This window comes from Strongylocentrotus purpuratus, unplaced genomic scaffold, assembly GCF_000002235.5.
Source record: "Strongylocentrotus purpuratus isolate Spur 01 unplaced genomic scaffold, Spur_5.0 spur5_scaffold_17, whole genome shotgun sequence".
Classification (NCBI taxonomy): domain Eukaryota; kingdom Metazoa; phylum Echinodermata; class Echinoidea; order Camarodonta; family Strongylocentrotidae; genus Strongylocentrotus; species Strongylocentrotus purpuratus.
The window spans coordinates 24,978,373-24,997,046 of record NW_022145602.1 but is presented as its reverse complement, the minus strand read 5'-3'; the positions used below and the strand labels follow the sequence as shown (position 1 = coordinate 24,997,046).

Genomic DNA, 18,674 nt, shown 5'->3' with positions numbered 1-18,674 from the left:
TTTCAATTTCTCTCCACCATTTTGTAAAACCAGCAATAGTAATCACATGTTCTTGCATCAGTATAATTATCCACTCTGGGTACCTCGAAAACAGGCCAAGCTGTCCCAAAAGTACAGCCTAAGTGGATAAGTCTGACTAACAACCTCACTGAAGTCCATTATTTGTAAGTTGGTTATTATTCTCCCAAATAGATAAGTAATAATGATAATGAAAGAAAATCATAATTGTGTTCATATGCTGCTGGGATCAATGTGGAGGGATTGCAATCTTGTGGAATAGCATTAAGTCAATGCTGGACAAATCAAAGTACTCTACTCTCACAGATTGCAACACGGCAATAAACCATCATGCATCACTGCCCACCCCCATCCCCCCCCCCCCCCCCCCAAAAAAAAAAAAAAAAAAAAAAAACTGTCTCTCTGCGTAGCCACAGGTAAACAAGCAATTCAAAGTTTCATAATAATAGTTTAAGAATACAAAATATTATGTGTGATCTTGCATTTTTTGTAACTGCCTATTTCCCGTTAAATGCTACCTTATTCATAACACGCCTGCTGCAGCAACGAAAGACTGAGCACCAAGGTATTAGAAAAGTAGTGTGAGAATCCTCTTCTACCACGTTTAGGCTGAGAATAAGTACTAGGATTGCATGCAAAATAGGTGCATTTAAGTAGCCAAAGTGTAAATTCGTTGCGTTAGCTTAAACATGGTACAAGGTTATTCGACGTCGGATTTTTGAAAACATTGGTGCTCAGTCGTCTTTGACAGCATATTCATCATCGTTTACTTATAAGTAAATGCCAATGTCGCAATGGACAATTTACTTTCTATTAATCAAATATATCTCGCACTGCCAAATCTTAAACTTTGAACCTCAAGGAAGGCAAAGAAGGATAAAACTTTTGACTTGCGGATGATCATTATTATCTAAAAGTATCGAAGTTTGTGGGAAAACAAAATTATGTAGGCCAAAAACAAAGATTTAGATTAGGATTTACTGAAGCTATCATGTTTTACCTCACTGCTCGTTTGCCCCCTCCCACACACACACAATCACACCCTTTTTTTTTGGGGGGGGGGAGGGGGTTCCTGAAATGTGAAGAAATCATACATACAATGACAATGCGATGAAGATAACCAAATATTATTACAACTGCCGTTTGCCGGCTTGATCTATATCCAACCTGCATACTGATCAGGTCCTTGCCAGAGTTCAATACCCACTTTACTTTTGATCTATAAATTACTATGCTATTGTATACTTTTATTCCTAATAATAATATGAGTTTCCTTTTTTTTTAAGAGAACAAATATTCTAACAAGTATTGTTATTTTAAAGAAAAAATATCTAATGTTGCTTAGGAAACAATGCGAAAGATAATCCTGTCGCAATTTAGCTCTCATTATTATGACTATATTTTCAAGGGCTTTCATCACTTGTTAGGCTTTTTTTATAATGGTCTTTACCAATTTCCAGATGATTATTCGTTATTCAGTTCTGTATGATGGAATTATTATGTAGACTTACGAAAGAACATACATGATGAGGCGAAGGAGATCATTCTAGATTTAAAACAAGGTAAGCGAAAATTGACTTGTTTCTTAATTTATTTCGTAATACATCAATTACATTAATAACAATACGTTAATGAGCGCTGCACAAGATGTAAATTATATTATAAAAGAATAGCATTGTTTTAGAGTTAATTGTACTTATATTCTGGTATTTACCAATGCAATTAAATGGAAAATAAAGTATCTACTATACTTCCGCGTAATTGGTTTTTAGTAAAATAATCAGTACATACATAGTCAACAGGTTATTATCTTCTTTGTTTTTAACTGAACAAGTTTGGCTCCAAAGGAGGGCATATAAACGTGACACTGGACATCCTTTTGAACAATCACGTGTGAGTATATAACATGCTTATATATTCTCTCGAATTAACCTTCATTATGAACACCCTGTACGCAATCTTTGTGTTGTGAAACACCGACATAATTATGTTTGATGGATGCTAATTCAACATGTTTCTAAAAGAAATAAATCGAGTAGGAAGATTTAACAAATCAATAAAACAAAACACGAGATTGTTCAAAAGTAAAATGAAATGAAATAAATACAAATATTTAAATGAAAGAAGAAAACAAAATCAAATAAAATAATATTAAAAGAAAGAGAAAAGAATTAAAAAGAAAGAAAAAGAATTTGTATTTCCAAACTGGTTTGTAAAAAAAAGGTACCAAATCGAAATAAAAATAGGGTTAGGAAAACCATGACAATTAATTGTTAGTATCCCAATGTAGATTAATAGGTGAACATGTATTTTGTTATATTACCAAACTCTTTATTCAATAATCCTTATGGATTTTTACTAAAACCTCGTTTTGACTCCAAAAGTAGAAAAAAATTAAACAATCAAGAATGGAATGCAACCATTTATACATTCATAAACGTCGGGGCGAAAAAAAAACCTATAGCATGAACATTTCCGTATGTTAACTCAATCTAACATCATTTAATAAATTGTATATCTGGATACCAATATAATATTCCATCTAAATGCCTTCCCTACATCAACAAGTTATACTGTATTTAATATCCTCATTAATCTTTGGGTTAAAAACTTATTAAAAAAATGTCACCATGCAATGATCATCATCAACTACTGGAGGAGAAGAAGGTTGAAAAGGTTAAGATTTGTTTGCACTGTACTTCATAGAAAAGAAACCTACCATCCTTTTTGACAAAACAATGATAACAAAACACCACTTACATTGAAGTCTATTCTTAATGGGAAACACTTTTTGCCTTTCAAACCATGTACAGTAGGATTATATAATGAAAGGCCAGTAGCGAAGGATTGAATAACCCCAAAATAGAATGGCATATTAAGTTTTGTCCAGACCTGTGATACAAGTCGATAATGCATTGTCTAATATCTCGAATAAACATATTTAAATTTCAATATTGCCCATAACTGTATTTGCTATTATCCACCTAATATATTCTTTTGTATTTGAATCGAAATAACTGAATTATAAACGAAATATATGTCTATATAACGTGTGCAGTTATATCTCATTACAGTTGAAATAAATTATACAAATGGCCAAATGTTGTAAGGATGCTGCAAAGTGCTAAATTAACACCCAAAAGAAAATTATACGTCCTAAGAAATAATAGGTCATCTCAGTGCAACCTGAGAAGTTATACTTTTTAAGAATCGTTCACTGCTTTCTGATTAGATGTGTAACCGTTTCATCCTTACATAAAGGCAACATGGGGAAATACATTCAATATCATATCTGTGTAAATGTGTACCGCTTTCATACTCTTTTAAAAATATTCAAATAAAACTAATGAATATAGATTATCGGAAGCTTTTCCTGTTACAATCTAATTATAAAAATGAAAAGTTCAAAAATGAACTGGTAATTACTGGTATTGTTATTGCTCTTTCTTTAGCATAGTATGCGATTTTTATAAAATGACAATGGGGCTACTGTTCCGAACTGGTCATCCATAAATATGATTAACGCCAAATTGTAAAGAAACTTAAACTGAAATTCATGCACTATGGTGACATGTCAACTCTCTGAAGCATCACACCTAGGTTAACAACTGTTGGAAAGGCCCGGGCAATAGGGCAATTTGAATGCACTTTTGTAATAAAAATAACCGTGATTATGCAAAGAAAAGGAGACAATCATACTTGAGTTTCCAATTGTTTTAATTTTATTATTTTATTATTATTTTTTTTTTTTTGGGGGGGGGTGGGGAGGGGGGGGGGGTAGAGGGGTTTGTATATTATCATTACACAAGCTTGACAAGTAGGCCAAGGGACATTGGACGTAATAACAGAACCATGGGGAAAACATGACCTCACGTTATTGCAAGGCAAATTAAAGGAATAGATCTGTTCCATAGTTCAGTACGGTTCAGTTTAGTTAGTGTCAGTAGCATGAAATAAAGAGTAAGAAACTTCATTTTGCACTGTAAATCGCGAATATATTTGTATATTACTTGTCACATTCATGACCCTTACTTTGTGAATAACACCCCTTACGCAATAGAGACCAAATGGTAACTGAGTATTTGTTTCAAACAAGAGCATGCGATAAAACTAAAATTTTAATAATTGGTAAATAAAACAAATTTGCACTTAAAATTTCGGTTCCTTGTTGGTTAATTTAGTATAACAAGAAGAGTCAGGTGACTTAGATTGGTTTCTCGTAGGTCTCATAGCTATGGTGAATCTCGTCTGGTTTCAAGTATGGTGCAGTGTAGAGTGACTTATCACCTACAAGGTAATCTGCGTACCCTGCGGGAACCTCGGGGAGTGGTCCTCGGTCAGTTTTCTCATCTTGTAAGGAATGTTTCGAAGGTCCAAAGCTCCGTCTGTCATTAAATAGCAGATTTATGAAAGTAATGTCAGTAACAACAAACTGAAAGTAACACAAAGTAGGACCTGTTTACATATATAATGCACCACAAAGGAACATCATAACAATGAAACAAATATAAAATTCATCAATATATTTGTAACTCGTTTTTTCTCAAAGAATAAGTAACATTTTGTTTGGGGTTAGGGGTGCTAAAACAGTCAATTGGCTGAAATTAAAATTCAAACATGAGAATAATCGTAGCAAATGGCAAATCTTCTGATGAAGTGAAGCTTCCAATTTTTTGTTTATGTGTTTCAACATAATATAAAGTTACGAATATTGGCATTCCCTTGCATACAGCCACCCACTACGCCCATAATTTAATTAATTGTTGTCATCTCCTCTTAATACAAATTATACCCAAAAGTAATCTGGCCTATTCTTACCCTTTTCTTGTTCAACATTTTAACGCCCCCGCCCCCCCTTTAAAAAAAGCAACAACAAAAATGATAGCAACGTAAACTGACAAACTATAAAAACAAATGCGCGGATAATTGACGGGTTGTGATTGGCTGTTTAATGTCCGCGGGCTGTATCAATGCGCAAGCTACAATAATGCAATAGTCCTTCCGAACTTTGTTCATCCTTGCAATTTACTCCGACTGAGGGAAGACGAAAATCTTAATTATGTATGTTTCCGTTGCTATTTTCGATTTTGCAGAAATAATAATAATAATAGTTACATTTTTAGGGCGCTTAATACGGGCGTTTATAAGCGCACAGGCGGTATTGTCTAATTCATTATAATTAATCAACATGTTCAATGGCTTAAAAGCAAAACAAAAATATATATAAATAAGCGGTACAAATAATTTCTTTATAAAAACAAATTATGTAAAAAAAAGGAAGAAAAAAATGTCCAGTGAACTAAGGTCCTTATTACCCTTTAACGGAGATCGAGAAGGCTACCATGGACATCAGGACTAGAATGAACATTATCACTGCTGCTACTAGAAGGCCTGTGATAAAGACATTTCGTCCATCTTGCTTCTCCTGGGGCTCTTTATTTCCAATTCTCCCTGTAAAGAGATTATGAAGAAGTTTCCATTAGAAATGTTCAGAAAAAAATTATTTTAGTCAGTATGGGAAAAAATAAACTATTGCTAAAACGCTCTTCCTCGTATAAAGCTGAAAATAATTTTACATAATTATAAATAATCTTATTTTCTACGGTAATCTTTGATTACAAAATTTGAGTTAAAACAATAATCCGATCACACTATTTTGTTGAAAATAAAAGGGTGATTTTAACACGTCTTTTGATGTTGGAACACATATCAAATAAATCAAATGAAGTGAATTGTTGTCTAAGTAAAACAGATCCACAATGTTGTAAAACCTGGATTACACTAAACCAAAAATAGTGTTGTATCCCATCACAATATCATATAAGTCCGAGTAAACTTGAGGACAAACTCTCTTTAAGAAAACAAACTTTTAACGGAAATGGCCAAGGGTTTTTATTTGGTATTGCCCATTTTCATCGCCTTTAACTGCGGCTACTCAATTACCGTTGAGAAATATTTTTCTTCGTCCAATGTTTTCAAATTTCTAAATTGTTATGCTTAGACTAATGAATGATTATAGTTGGGGGAAATAAAGGAGATTTAAACATGTTGCTCTTAAGACAGGAAGGGAAAATGACAAGGAGGCACAATGAAAAGGAAGGACCAGTTGCACATTACGTTTACGAATGTCATCCGTTGTTAACAACCATAACTATTCAAACAAAGTAAAACGAAGGCAAATTACTTGTAAACAATACTCTACACGTGTTTGCATTACACTGAAAAAAAAAGGATTGATATTGCTATCATAAGGAAAACAAAAGGCGATAGGAGCATTTCCCAGAAATGAACCCCCCCCCCCCCCCCCCCCCAAAAAAAAAAAAAAAAAAAAAAAACTAAATAAAGGCTGTCTCCAAACAAAAAGGTAATTTTGTTAAGTAGCGGTGAGTACAAACCTGAAGCAGCTCCACCATTATGTGGTTGTGAAACTCGGCACGAAGCGACCGCTCCGCGCCACAGACCATCCTTGTTGCATATCCAAACGAACGAACCCAACGCACTGTTACATGTGATGTTGATATTGTCACCAATCTTGTATCGAGCCCTTATCGTTTTAACCGATGAATCAGCTGGTAGGATTGGTTGGCTGCATTCTACGAAACAATAAATAAATGAATAAATAAATATATGAATACGTGAATAAATAAATATATGAAAGAATGAATAAATGAATAAGTAATGTGGATCATAACAGAATCATGAAAAAATGGAATATGGGGAAATCTAAACCGAAGAAGAAACACATGAACAAACTATTTTAAAGTTAGAATTACTCATGTGATAGCTTCCTGAAAGTTGTATACATTTAATGTGTGTCAAATGTTCAGCTTCGAATTTAAGAGTTAAAGATAAAGTTTAGTACTGGTCATGCGATTGCATTGCAAAAGAAATGTTGTGGAATCGATCAGAAAGTTTGATCATTTATTATATAAGTACTGGTTCTGGAATGATCAAAATTATAGGAATATTGGCCCAGTCCTGGTATATGCAACAAGCGCTAAAGACAGAAAGATTTATATGGGAATACACAAACGTTTGGCATAACAAATGTATGGTTTTTATTTTTAAAAGTTGTAACATTTCATTAAGGATATGAACGCATTTGAAGAGCCATGCTTTTCAGGATACATTTTGCTCCGATGTTCTTCCACACTTGCATAATAACAATGAAAATGCTCATAACTTCTTTTTCATCTCTCCCTAGAACTCAACCTTCTATTTTACCTATTTTATGTTCTTCTATTCACTCTTGTTTCTATTGATGTGTCGGATGACATCACTTTTGTAATTTAATTAGCCAAAAGTTTCGAAAACGACCATAATGCCCTATAAAATATTTTGCTATGATAATTCGGACGAGGATTACTCGTTGAGCAAATGGGACGTTCTTTTAAAATAATTAAGAAATCATTTTTGGCAGACTGTTCTCAAGAATTGTAACTTTAAATTGTTATCATTGAAATGAGTCTTATAACTAAAGGGCAACAAGCCCAATGTATTATCTCTGTCCTGGGAGTTCTATGTTTGTTTCCACAATTCAAATAATGGAATATCGGTTTAAAAAACTAAATTGTATGTTCTTTAATAGCCAACCAGTAAAATGACAGTTCTTATCTGGTTTTATACGAACAGTGCAATGATCTCTCCGATATGCATTAAAAAATATGTGTGCGTGCTTGTGTGTGTGCGTGTACGCGTGTGCGTGTGCGTGCATGCGTGTATGCGTATGTGTGTAAAATCACACCGCGGCCCATTATTACCTATCACGGGGTCAGGGCAAACTATGTTTTGTCCGTTCCAAATTCCATTGGCACATGTCAATTCGAACCATTCAGGAACTCCGTTAGTTACTTCGTTACATGTCACATTTATCATGTCACGGTCTTTGTAGGAGAGACGAAGATTCTGAATGGTTGAGTCACGAGGCACCGCCGGGGCACTGCATTGGGCTTTGCCAGCAGCAACTGCATGTACGATATAAATATATGACCATAGGTTATCATCAACAGTACACTTGTCTTCCACTTGAATCATACTGGGTAGAAATTCAAATGTGCTTGAAAAGTGAATCATTACTACCGACTGTTTGCGTTATGCAAAATGTGAGATACAATATTCCAGAAGAAAACAGAAATTACCATGGTTCTTATTATTTTGTTTTGGTATTCAAACTATGTTTGTATTTTGGAAACATGTCAATTCAACTCAATTAATTTAAATCCAATCAAATTCAGTCAAAGACTAAACTTGGCATCTTTTACAACTTGCAAGTAAAATACAATGTTAATACTGATTGTAAGATTTGTAACACAGTTCAAATCGGATGTAGGAGGAACATACACAAAATTGCATGAAGACAATTGCAACGAGGGTTAATATGAATTTTTGAAGTAAAAAAAAAATGTATATAATTCTAATTAAACTGTGGAATGTGAAAATATTTGAAAAGGTAAAAAGTGATCATAATAATGATCATTATCATTGTATCATTATATTAAATAAAACTGCGACATTTTCTTTCACTTTTAAAGCAATGTAACAATTGCTTTGCATCAGTAGATTATCTTTTTAAAAATCTTATTGTTAATCGTAAAAGGGCTATATTCAGCCTGTGACAAAGATCTGTTGTCGATTGCCACTTGTGCAAGTCAGACAACGATCCGATTACGATACTCCACCAACTCCAATGATGATTAATACTAAACAACCACAATCAAATACCTGCAGCGGGGGGTTCGAGCAGAGCGGGCGGTGGACAGGATACAACGGGTCCGCTCCATAATCCTTTGTTGTGACACTGAAGGGTGAAGGTAGAATCGCTGGCATCACACGTCACATTCACTTTGTCTGCGAAGTTGTAATTCAGCCGGAGAGTTTCCACCGTGGAATGGGGAGGAACGTACGGAGCACTACAAGGTATGGAACCTTGAAGTAGTCAAAGAGAAACAAGACGAGATGTGATATTTAGTGAATAGCAAGATCTTTCCATTGTTATCTTCGTTAGGAAACATTTCGACTAAGGGGTAGACGTGTGTGTGTGTGTGGGGTGGGGGTGGGCTGCCGTTATTACGGTAGAACTGGTAGGCGTTTCACAAAACTTGTTATTAGTGACAAATGGCAGGTTTTGTCATAAACTACTTAAATCCTTGCTTCTGATTGGTTATCAGCAGATTTGTCACTGATTTTGTCATTTGTCATTAAAAAAAGGCCTTGTGAAACGCCCTCCCCCCTGGGTTCTAAACAGGTGCCAAAATAACCCAAGAGGCTGAAGGGATTTTAAATCTTGCATAAGAGAAGCACGATAATTGGGTAATAAATGGATTTAAAAAAAAGATCACTCAAAGAAGGATATACGGTTTATACATCTATACAAATCAATTATAAGACCAAGACTCGAGTACTGCTCAACGGTGTAGCATCCTGTATTGAAAAAAGACAGCACGAAAATAGAAAAGGTACAGCGTAGAGCAACTCGCCAAATACACATGCTACGACACTTGAGCTACGAGAAGAGACTAAAACATCTCAACTTACCATCTCTTGCCTACAGACGCCATAGAGCAGACATGACACAGATATACAAAATAATGCATGGCCTAGATGAACTGGATCTAGCACACTTCTTTGACCATCCAACTGATAATAGAACCCGTGGCCATCGATACAAGATCGTTAAGAAGAAAGTCTACTCGAAGCTTAGACATGGGTCATTTTCACAGAGAAGTATCAATGAATGGAACAACCTCTCCTCTGTAGTTGTGGAGAGCAAGTCACTAAACAGCTTTAAATCCAATTTGTTGAAGTTTTGGTCGTCAAGAAAAGATCAATTTGACCCAGAGGAGTCCTTCGCTTGTCCATGTTCGTCAATTGCTGTATAGCGCCACTAAACATGTGCCAAAATATGAATTCTTCATCCGAATGTCAACGAGAGGCAAATAACTTTTTAACTTTAAATGCCTACTTCCAAGGTATATTTCCAAGGTATACGGTTGATTGATTTATGAAAAGGTTTATACAGGGTATTTTGTCCCGATTAATGATTTTCGTAAAGTTAAGATTCTATTGTTCTAACACAGGGACCTAATCGGTCATAATTAATAAACAAGGCATTAATCCGTCGACATAATGACGCTCCGCCGACTATTGTTGCGGGCTTTATTTCGTGAAAGATATAGTGTTAGACTCGGGGTAATATACGGGTTACAAAATGATTGGAGGATGGAGGATTGGGTCGGGGTGAGGTATGGTGTTTGGTGTAGGGTAAGGGTGCATTGAAAGGTTTATTAAAATACTTTCCTCGCGGCCACAATGCCAAATTGCGAAAGTTTACAATTGCTATGTCATGTCAAAATGTACATGAAAATCATCGACATAAAACAGCCATTATCATAGAATCATGTTTAGAATAACATCAACAGAATCGAATGGTCAAGAAATACGCATTAAAATAAATGAGACATGTTGAATTAGATCAGATAAAATATGATGATAACATATCCAACAATGATGTTAGAATGAGAGAGGGAGAGAAAGGAGAAACGAAAGGGAAAGAAAAGAGAACATATGGGAAAATGAAAAGATAAGAGAAGACGTGTGTGTGAGGGAAATAGATCCATAAGAGAGCGATAGAGAAAGAGACAGAGAGGGATAGAGTTAGCGAGTGAGAGAGAGAAAGGAAGAGAGATATAAAGAGAGAGAGAGAGAGAGAGAGAAGAAGAAAGAGAGAGAGAGAGAGAGAGAGAGAGAGAGAGAGATGGTTGGAAACATAGAAAAATGGACCATTTCAAATCTTTAGTGTAATTCTTAATTTGACACAAATGTTGATCAGTATGTATATAATATATTGAATGTGTGAATATATATACAGAGATGTGTCAAAAAGATAAAATGAAAAGGAAAAGCATCCTAATGAATTTTATAAACATTGATTGCTTAATTAAAACATTTTAATTATTTATTTTTATTGAATGTTATTGTAATATAATAGTACTACACAAGTAGCTAGAAGAAGCTGAGCAATATCAGGCATACGGTTTAATGTTAGGACGTCTGAGATGGCGATTAGGGTTAGGGTTAGGGTTAGGTACAACGTTTTGTCTAGGGTAAGGGTTGCAACTTCAGGTTTGATGTTAGGACGTCTCAGATGGATTTTAGGGTTAGGAGTAAAGGTTAGGTACAGTGTTTGGTCTACGGTAAGGAGTGCAATCAGGTGTAATGTCATGATGTCTCAAATGGAGGTTAGGGTTAGGGTTAGCAGAAGCGGATCTAGAGGAGGGTTGGGGGGGGGGGGGTTGCAACCCCCCCCCCCAATTTTTTTTTTAAATTTTATTCTATTTCTATGTATTTATTTCATTTATTATTATTATTATTATTATTATTATTATTATTATTATTATTATTATTATTATTATTATTATTATTATTATTTCTTTTTGGGGGAGGGGGGGGGGGGGGGGGGGGGGAGTTGGGCGAACAAATGTCACAGAGTCCCTTGCCCCCCCCCCCCATCAGCTTTTTTGAGGACAAGGGCCACCGCCGAAGTGACAAGCTAGGCCAGCGTTGCCGATTCTCATCCCCAAAATCCCCACATTAAACAAAAAAAAAATTGGGGATTGTTGAAGTCTTTGGGGATGAAAAATAAATATTTGGGAATGAAAATAATATTGAGTTTTATGAAAAACGAATTTTGGGGATTTTCTGTCAAAATTTGGCAACTTTGGGGATATTTTAAGTGTCGTTTGGGTGGGGATTTTGTAAAGATTTAACCTGGCAACGCACGCTGAGCTGGGCTGCTCATTTCCTGGATTACTTGTTCAAGTTGCTCACTTTTTTATCAGTCTGGTTTGAGTGTAGTTGACAAGCAATATGGAAGCAAACAGGGCAAAGAAGTTGCGGCAATCCAGTCTCGCATCTTTTTTTACTGGAAGGTAAGTTTGAATCATGCAAAAAAGTTGGCATACAGGGTAAATTACCATACATGGGGGTGTAATACGGACGTGTTCATGCACTGCTTTTTATGGTCTCCATTGTGTTAATAGATGCCAGGAAAACATCACTTACGGGGTTCAAATAAACACCCCAAAAAAAATCGGCTCGCCGCTTCGCGGCTCGTGGACGATGCTCCGCATCGTCATTATTGTTCAACCCCCCCCCCCTTAGCAAAAAGCTAGATCCGCCCCTGGTTAGGTACAGTGTTTGGTCTAGGGTGAGGGTTGCAATCATGTTTGATGTTAGTACGTCTAGGATGAACGTTAGGGTTAGGGTTAGGTACATCGTTTTGTCTACGGTAAGGGTTGCAATCAGGTTTAATACCAGACCTTTTTAGATGGACGTTAATGCTAGTGTTAGGTAGAGTGTTTGTTACGGTTGTCGTACTTAATTGACGCGGACCACTCGTTGCCAAAACGTAATGTTGTGCATCAGTAAAAATCTTGCAAAAATAATTAAACTAATTATTGCAATTGTGAGCAATGAATATCTCCCTGTGCACTTTCAAATCTTTCAAATTCATTCTTCTAATATTATTTTTATGAAAAGTCGCTGCTCTACACAACTCATATATTTCGGTCGTACGTCAAAAACGTAGATATTAATACATTGTAAGATTAGTTTTCCTTCAAAGGTCTGATAAGCAGGTCGCGAATGGGCAATGCAACTTTGAATACCTGTATATTGTCTGTTGAGCTTTATTTTTTGTTTAAAGTAACTTGCATATTCAATACTTTCGCGCCTTGACCCAAAGTTTCGGATTAGCGCGCATTATAAATGTTTATATTTGAATGTCTCATGTCTGGTAAATTTCCTCCTGTGCCAAGGGTTTATGCTTATTCGGAAGTTTTACCAAAGCAGGGCGATTTTTCTTATCACCCACTGTATATCACTGGTGGGTACCAAAGTTGCACGGAATTTATTCTTAATAATAAGAAACGTGAAAACCAAGTTCTAATGCATGCAGCCATTGGACAATTTTTATTTCGAAATTCCATGCAGTACTTAACCTTTTTTAATTACGCTCCTCATTTGTTTTCTACTGATTAATATAAGTGATAAAGATCCCCTACATAATCTGCACATAATCTGCAATTCCAAACAAAAAAATATATTCTAGGTATCATATTTTAATAGCTAGATATGTCCAATGAAATAAATACTACTAAGATAGTGGATTAAACAACCATAACAAAAATACAATACAAAAATTAAAACAACATGATACATTGTCATACAAAAAATGACATTATGTTACTTGGTCCAGGAAAGGCTTGTTTTTTGTAATTTAAGAATTTCGTTCGTCCCTTTTCTTTTTTTCTTTATTTTATATATCTATTTCTTTAAAATATTTGTTTCGGGGGGGGGGGGGGTTGGAGGGGGGAGGTGGGCGTTCCTATAATATGATATACTTCGGAGTCGATAATGCGAAAGAAGAAGCCCCGAGATGGCCATATTCAAACCGATAAGTTAAAAACGGCCACTGGCACATAATAAAATATAGCATTTAAGTTTTCTACCCATTAAGTAATATAATACCAAAATTAATGTTCACAATGCCATCGTAGACTTCTCCAAGAATTAGAGGCTCGGAAAAAACCTACTTGCAATGCACTTCAAATTTACTCCATCACTTAAGTTATACAAAATTCATTATTTGGATAAAACAAAAATCCATAACGATTTTCTTATAGTATCTTGTCTTAATTTGTTTTGTGAGCTGCCAACGCGAGCCTTGCTACGTGTGTGTTCATCTTCATCTATTGTAGAATGACTAACACTACATATCGCTATGACAACCATATAGTACAAGTACTGAGGACAGTAGATAAAAGTGATTTTCAAATCGAATTCAATTCCTATGTGTAAAGTACGTTTTTCAGTGAATGTGATTATTGTAACGAGTGGCGGAAAATCAAACGCCTCACTTAGTTTGTGGCATGCGATTAATGCTTGGAGTTTGCTTGACTCTGTTTGAAACGTGCACATGCGTAGTATTCAATCTGTAGCGCAGATGTTCAGTTCAGTCATTAGGTATTCGCTGTTGTATGCAAATGTATTTCAAGCCCCCCAATCCCTCTCCCTACCACGGATTTTTCGTCAGATCTTTTACAATCATCCCATTTATCACAAAATATTCAGCTGCTTTAATTCCATTGTTTTCCTTTAGTGGAATATTAAAATGAGAAGTAAACAATAGTAGTAACCTTGTCCCATATTATTTGACAGAGACGATCAAAACAGCACCGGAAAGCTCGACAGAATGGTTTCTCAATGTCAACTCCTCCAAGACTGAGCAGCGCGTAGGCCCACACCTGCGATATTACAAGTAAGACGAGAAAGAGAAGTTTGAGAGATGACGAAGAATCTTCCTTGTTTTTTTCGCTCTCCCGTTTCAAGCAGCTAGCTAATGAAGCAGTTCACGGAAATAAGAGAAGGAGGCTGCGGCGTCATAATTCAAGAAAATCGGTTATCGCCTTTTATCAATGATTCAAAATTACAAAAGATATGATGCACAGCACCGCAATCGAGAGGATTCATGACGAATATGGTTTCTTACAATTTTGCGCGGTGTACGTAATTATCATGATAAGAAATTGATTAACAAAACAGACATTAAAGTGGAATACTCTTGCTACGTCTAGCTCACCCCCATTTCAATTCCCTTGAAAAACCTAATGTTAAGAATAAACAGAAATAAAAAAAAAACATAAAGTTACAACAAGTACGTTTACGAGAATTATTTAGCAAAATAGCAAATGAAGAAATATACAAGTAAAGCACAATTTTGAAACTCATCTCTTGTTCACTGCAAAGTAACATATTTAGAATGCCGGCCTACTTATTTCTATAACAAATCTTTTTGTAAAGAATAAATGATAATATCTTACCATAATAACATCAGCCTCATGAAGTCTAATCAATATTGTGCTATAAATTTCGGTGACAGGTTAATATTACCGTTAACGTTTTTACTTATCTTTATTGTGCTAGAACAGAGCTCAGCCATTCCCCAAAATACTCATTCTCGGATGCCCGGATATATATCTGGAGGCAAGTATTATAATATACTTTTCCCTTTTTAGCAGTCAAACGCCTCACCTGGTTTGTGACATCTGATAATTGCTTGATTATTATTTGTCAGTGGATTAAGCGAGCAGCTTATGAGTTGTGAACATCTGTAAGTGCACCTAGCCACCAGTTATACTGCGCGCGCTGATATATTTATGATTTTTACATTCCGTTGTTTTCTTTCCATACACGTCTAATGTTAATTAATGTTGATTTTGTTTCATCAGAAAAGAAACTGTTGAGCCCAACTACCACAGTGTATGCTGTACATGTACATAAACTCCATATTTTTCATATTTTGTTCTCAATTAAGTGTGTGGGGGGGGGGGGGGGGGGTAGTTGTCATGTTAAAAATGAGGAGGCAAGTTATTTGTGTGTATACGTACGCGCGAGCATGTGTGCGTGTGTGTGAAAATGAAACATCACCCACATTTTCGGGTAAGGGGGTAATCACTAAAAACAAAGTGTTATTTGAAGTTATCATAAGTCTAATCTCACCCCCCCCCCCCCACAAACATGCAAACAAAAATAGAAAAATTAAACTAAAATAAAAAGATTAGAGATTTTACAGGGGAAAAAAATTATTTGTGGTAGGGCTTTGAGAATATTATGTGAATATCCATGAAGGACCAAATAATTCAAAGACTAAACAAATATGAATATAGGGAAGATGGATATATCGTTATTTTATTTTGCTCAATTCTACCTTTGCCAAGCATTTGGCAACTTTGAACGCCACAACTCTGCACCTATAAAAACTTCATCCATAGCATAACAGAGCCTTCAAATTTTCAGTAAAGCGGCTCACCTGATTTTTAGCATCTAACGAATGCTTGGTATGTGTTTGTTTTCAGAAAACCTGCAACTCTGGTGGTTGATAATTCCCTAAGCGCAGTGGTACACATGTGTCATGGTGTACGTGATGTTGTGTCCAGTAAGCAAAAACTTTATATTTGAGGGGCAACGTTAAAAATATTGCCTAATGGGGTCTCTAAACTTACTATGCAACGAGACGAAGAAGAGAAGGCAGAGATCATCGAGGAGTTACAGTTTCAAATGTGACTCGAAATAAATAACCACTTATTATTTCGTCCCTATTTTCACGAAGTGACGGTAGTGAATGAAAATCTCATTCACTGCGTTACGATTTTCATCACTACCGTCACTTCGTGAAAATAGGGACGATTTGTGCCATATATGCTGCATTTTGAAGAAAAAAAATATACTTGTCAAAGCACATTTAAAGAGTAAATTTACTCGACTAAAAGCGTTTGTTTCGCTGCGCATATCAATTCTACTTTTTCAAGCGTATTAAATGTATTTAAACAGTCTTTACATGATACATCAAGATGGTAAGATATGACATTCACGAACACTAAAACCCGTAATGCAGGTGACAGGCGCGGATCCATGAGGGGGGGGGGGGGGTGGTCGACGGGACCGGGCCACCTTCCCCTGTCCTCACGGATTGGGCCAAACAAAATAGTTCTCTCATCCCCCCCCCCCCCCACCACTATTCACCTGCTGCCTCACCTGGTTTGTGATATCCGACGAAGGGTTGATATTTGATGTGGAGCAAACATGTAGATTCAGATGGTATCACATAACACCGTAAGAACAATCGGTCACTGTTATCATACTGGACGAGCTGGGATGTTTAAAGAGATCCTACTAGTTTTGCACCCTCCCCCGTTTACTTATCTTAAAGCCCGTCTGCACTAGTTCGGCCAGGAGGGATTATACCACCCAGCGTTGTCACTGACATGTGGTTATCTCATCAAATCAGCTCTCAATTAACGTAAGAAAAAGGGGATCATGGGGGACCAGCGGTCACCGATTAGGCATTGTTTGCTACATAGAGGGCGCAAGTACATATGTAAGTAGTGTATTAGGGCTTTAACGTGTGTAGCTTTTTGGTGTCACAAATTATAGAAGGTTAGTGCACCCCAACTATACTAAAGATGTGTGAGCGTGTTTGGGAAGGGGGTGGGGGTGTTTTCGTCTCTTGCCCGAATATGAAGTTCGTAATATATTGGTGTTTTTTGGTGTGCATTAGGTAAATATCGGAGTTATAACGATACACAGTTAGAACGGTGTTTAAAATATCACTGTTTAAAAGAATGTTATTTAAAAACGTAAACAACGTTGTTCGAAATCGAAAAATCAGTGTTTGATTGGCTTATTGAAAGACAAAAATATTTAATTAAACAGAGTTGTTTAAAAAGTCCCGGGAAAATCACGTGATAGATTTAACCAATCATGATTTCGCGTCGTTGACATTTTCTCGATACGCGATTGCAATTTGCGCGCACACATGGGATATGCACAAAGTACGTACATAGTACATGCATGCAAGCATGCAGTGCAAGTGTGCAGTGCAAATGCTAGTGCAGTGCAAACGAAAATGGCGGAACAAGGGCAAGGCGACGACTTTGTTCTTCTCGGTTTCGCCGATGGGGTTTAGGTGAAGTTATAGAGACAAATAATAAGCTTGTCTGTCACTGTTAAATGAATATGATGAACAAATGTTGAAGTAAATTGGCAACTGCAAGCTCTACATGTTACAGTGACTTTGTAATCTTCGTGATTATTGCAGGAGTGGTTCCAGTAGGTCATTTCACAAATTTAAACAACCAGGTAATAACCATTAAACAGTTCTGTTTAAAATTTAAGCAATTCCTTATAAACAACCCAGTTGTGCAGTGATATTGAATAAACAACAGTTCCTTAGTACATTATTGTTTAACATTTACACAACTTGCTTTAAACAACCGAGTTGTGCAATTTTATTACTAAACAACTGTTGTTTTATAAAAGTTGTTTAATTTTTAAACAACAGTTTAGCGATTCACCGGTTAACTTGTAGTTGTTTAAAATTTTAAACAACTTGTTTAATTGTTTTCTAACAGTGAAGGGGGGCGGTATATCGAAACACGTCGATGCTTATATTTGCATATTCACGAGAAGGGGAAATAAACCTAACGCCTCACCTGGTTTGTGGCATGCGACGAAGAGTTGGTATGGGGTTGACTCTGTATTTAATGAGCAGAGTGTGTGAACGAATACCCAAAGAAGTACAATACAATCTAATCATACTGAACGTGGTGACAAGGTCGTAGTAATCCCATCAGTATCGGCACAATAAGACGACAAATGTGTTATTAGTGAAAATATGCAGACCAATAATAATAAACATACAGTCTACTCCAACTGTCATTTATCAGCTTGACCTGTACCTTGCTTTCATATTGATCAGGTCCGTCGACGAGCCGAATACCTGTATTATTTTGACATAAATGCCAGAAACTATTAATAGTCCATAAATTGTCCCATTTTTTAAAAATTACGTATACGGATGTATCCTTGTATATTGTGCGTACAATTTCCTTACTTATATTATATCGGCAATATTTTCCAAATGATAAGAAAACATACACCAAATACGCACAGGCAATCATTGCGATCTCCCCAAAAATAAACGTCCACTAGGACGGAGGCTCGTAAGACCGAACAATAGTCAACGACACTCACGTTTACAAAAGGCCATGTTACCTTCATCACCGATGGGACATATGAATGAGAAAGTCAACGAGGTT

The 18,674-nt window shown here is 36.1% G+C and overlaps 1 protein-coding gene across 1 annotated transcript; it reads right to left on the bottom strand.

Moving 5' to 3' along the window:
• Positions 1–3,792: 3,792 nt before the first annotated feature.
• On the bottom strand, positions 3,793–18,093 carry LOC105445021. The gene is made up of 6 exons (XM_030987965.1): positions 18,069–18,093; positions 8,740–8,943; positions 7,779–7,982; positions 6,414–6,611; positions 5,334–5,469; positions 3,793–4,403 (listed from the first exon to the last, which is right to left on the bottom strand). Exons 3-6 carry the CDS (start codon positions 7,891–7,893, stop codon positions 4,223–4,225), a joined length of 630 nt encoding a protein of 209 aa, XP_030843825.1. The 5' UTR covers positions 7,894–7,982; positions 8,740–8,943; positions 18,069–18,093; the 3' UTR covers positions 3,793–4,222.
• Between the last annotated feature and the right edge of the window lie 581 nt (positions 18,094–18,674).

Bases quoted from the DNA above. Each gene is read 5' to 3' on its own strand.
- LOC105445021 (XM_030987965.1), bottom strand. From the start codon at position 7,893: ATGATAAATGTGACATGTAACGAAGTAACTAACGGAGTTCCTGAATGG. The intron at 5,470-6,413 runs GTTTGTACTCAC...ATCTCTTTACAG, and splicing joins TAATGGTGGAGCTGCTTCAG to GGAGAATTGGAAATAAAGAG. The intron at 4,404-5,333 runs GTAATAAGGACC...ATTTAATGACAG, and splicing joins TTCTCGATCTCCGTTAAAGG to ACGGAGCTTTGGACCTTCGA.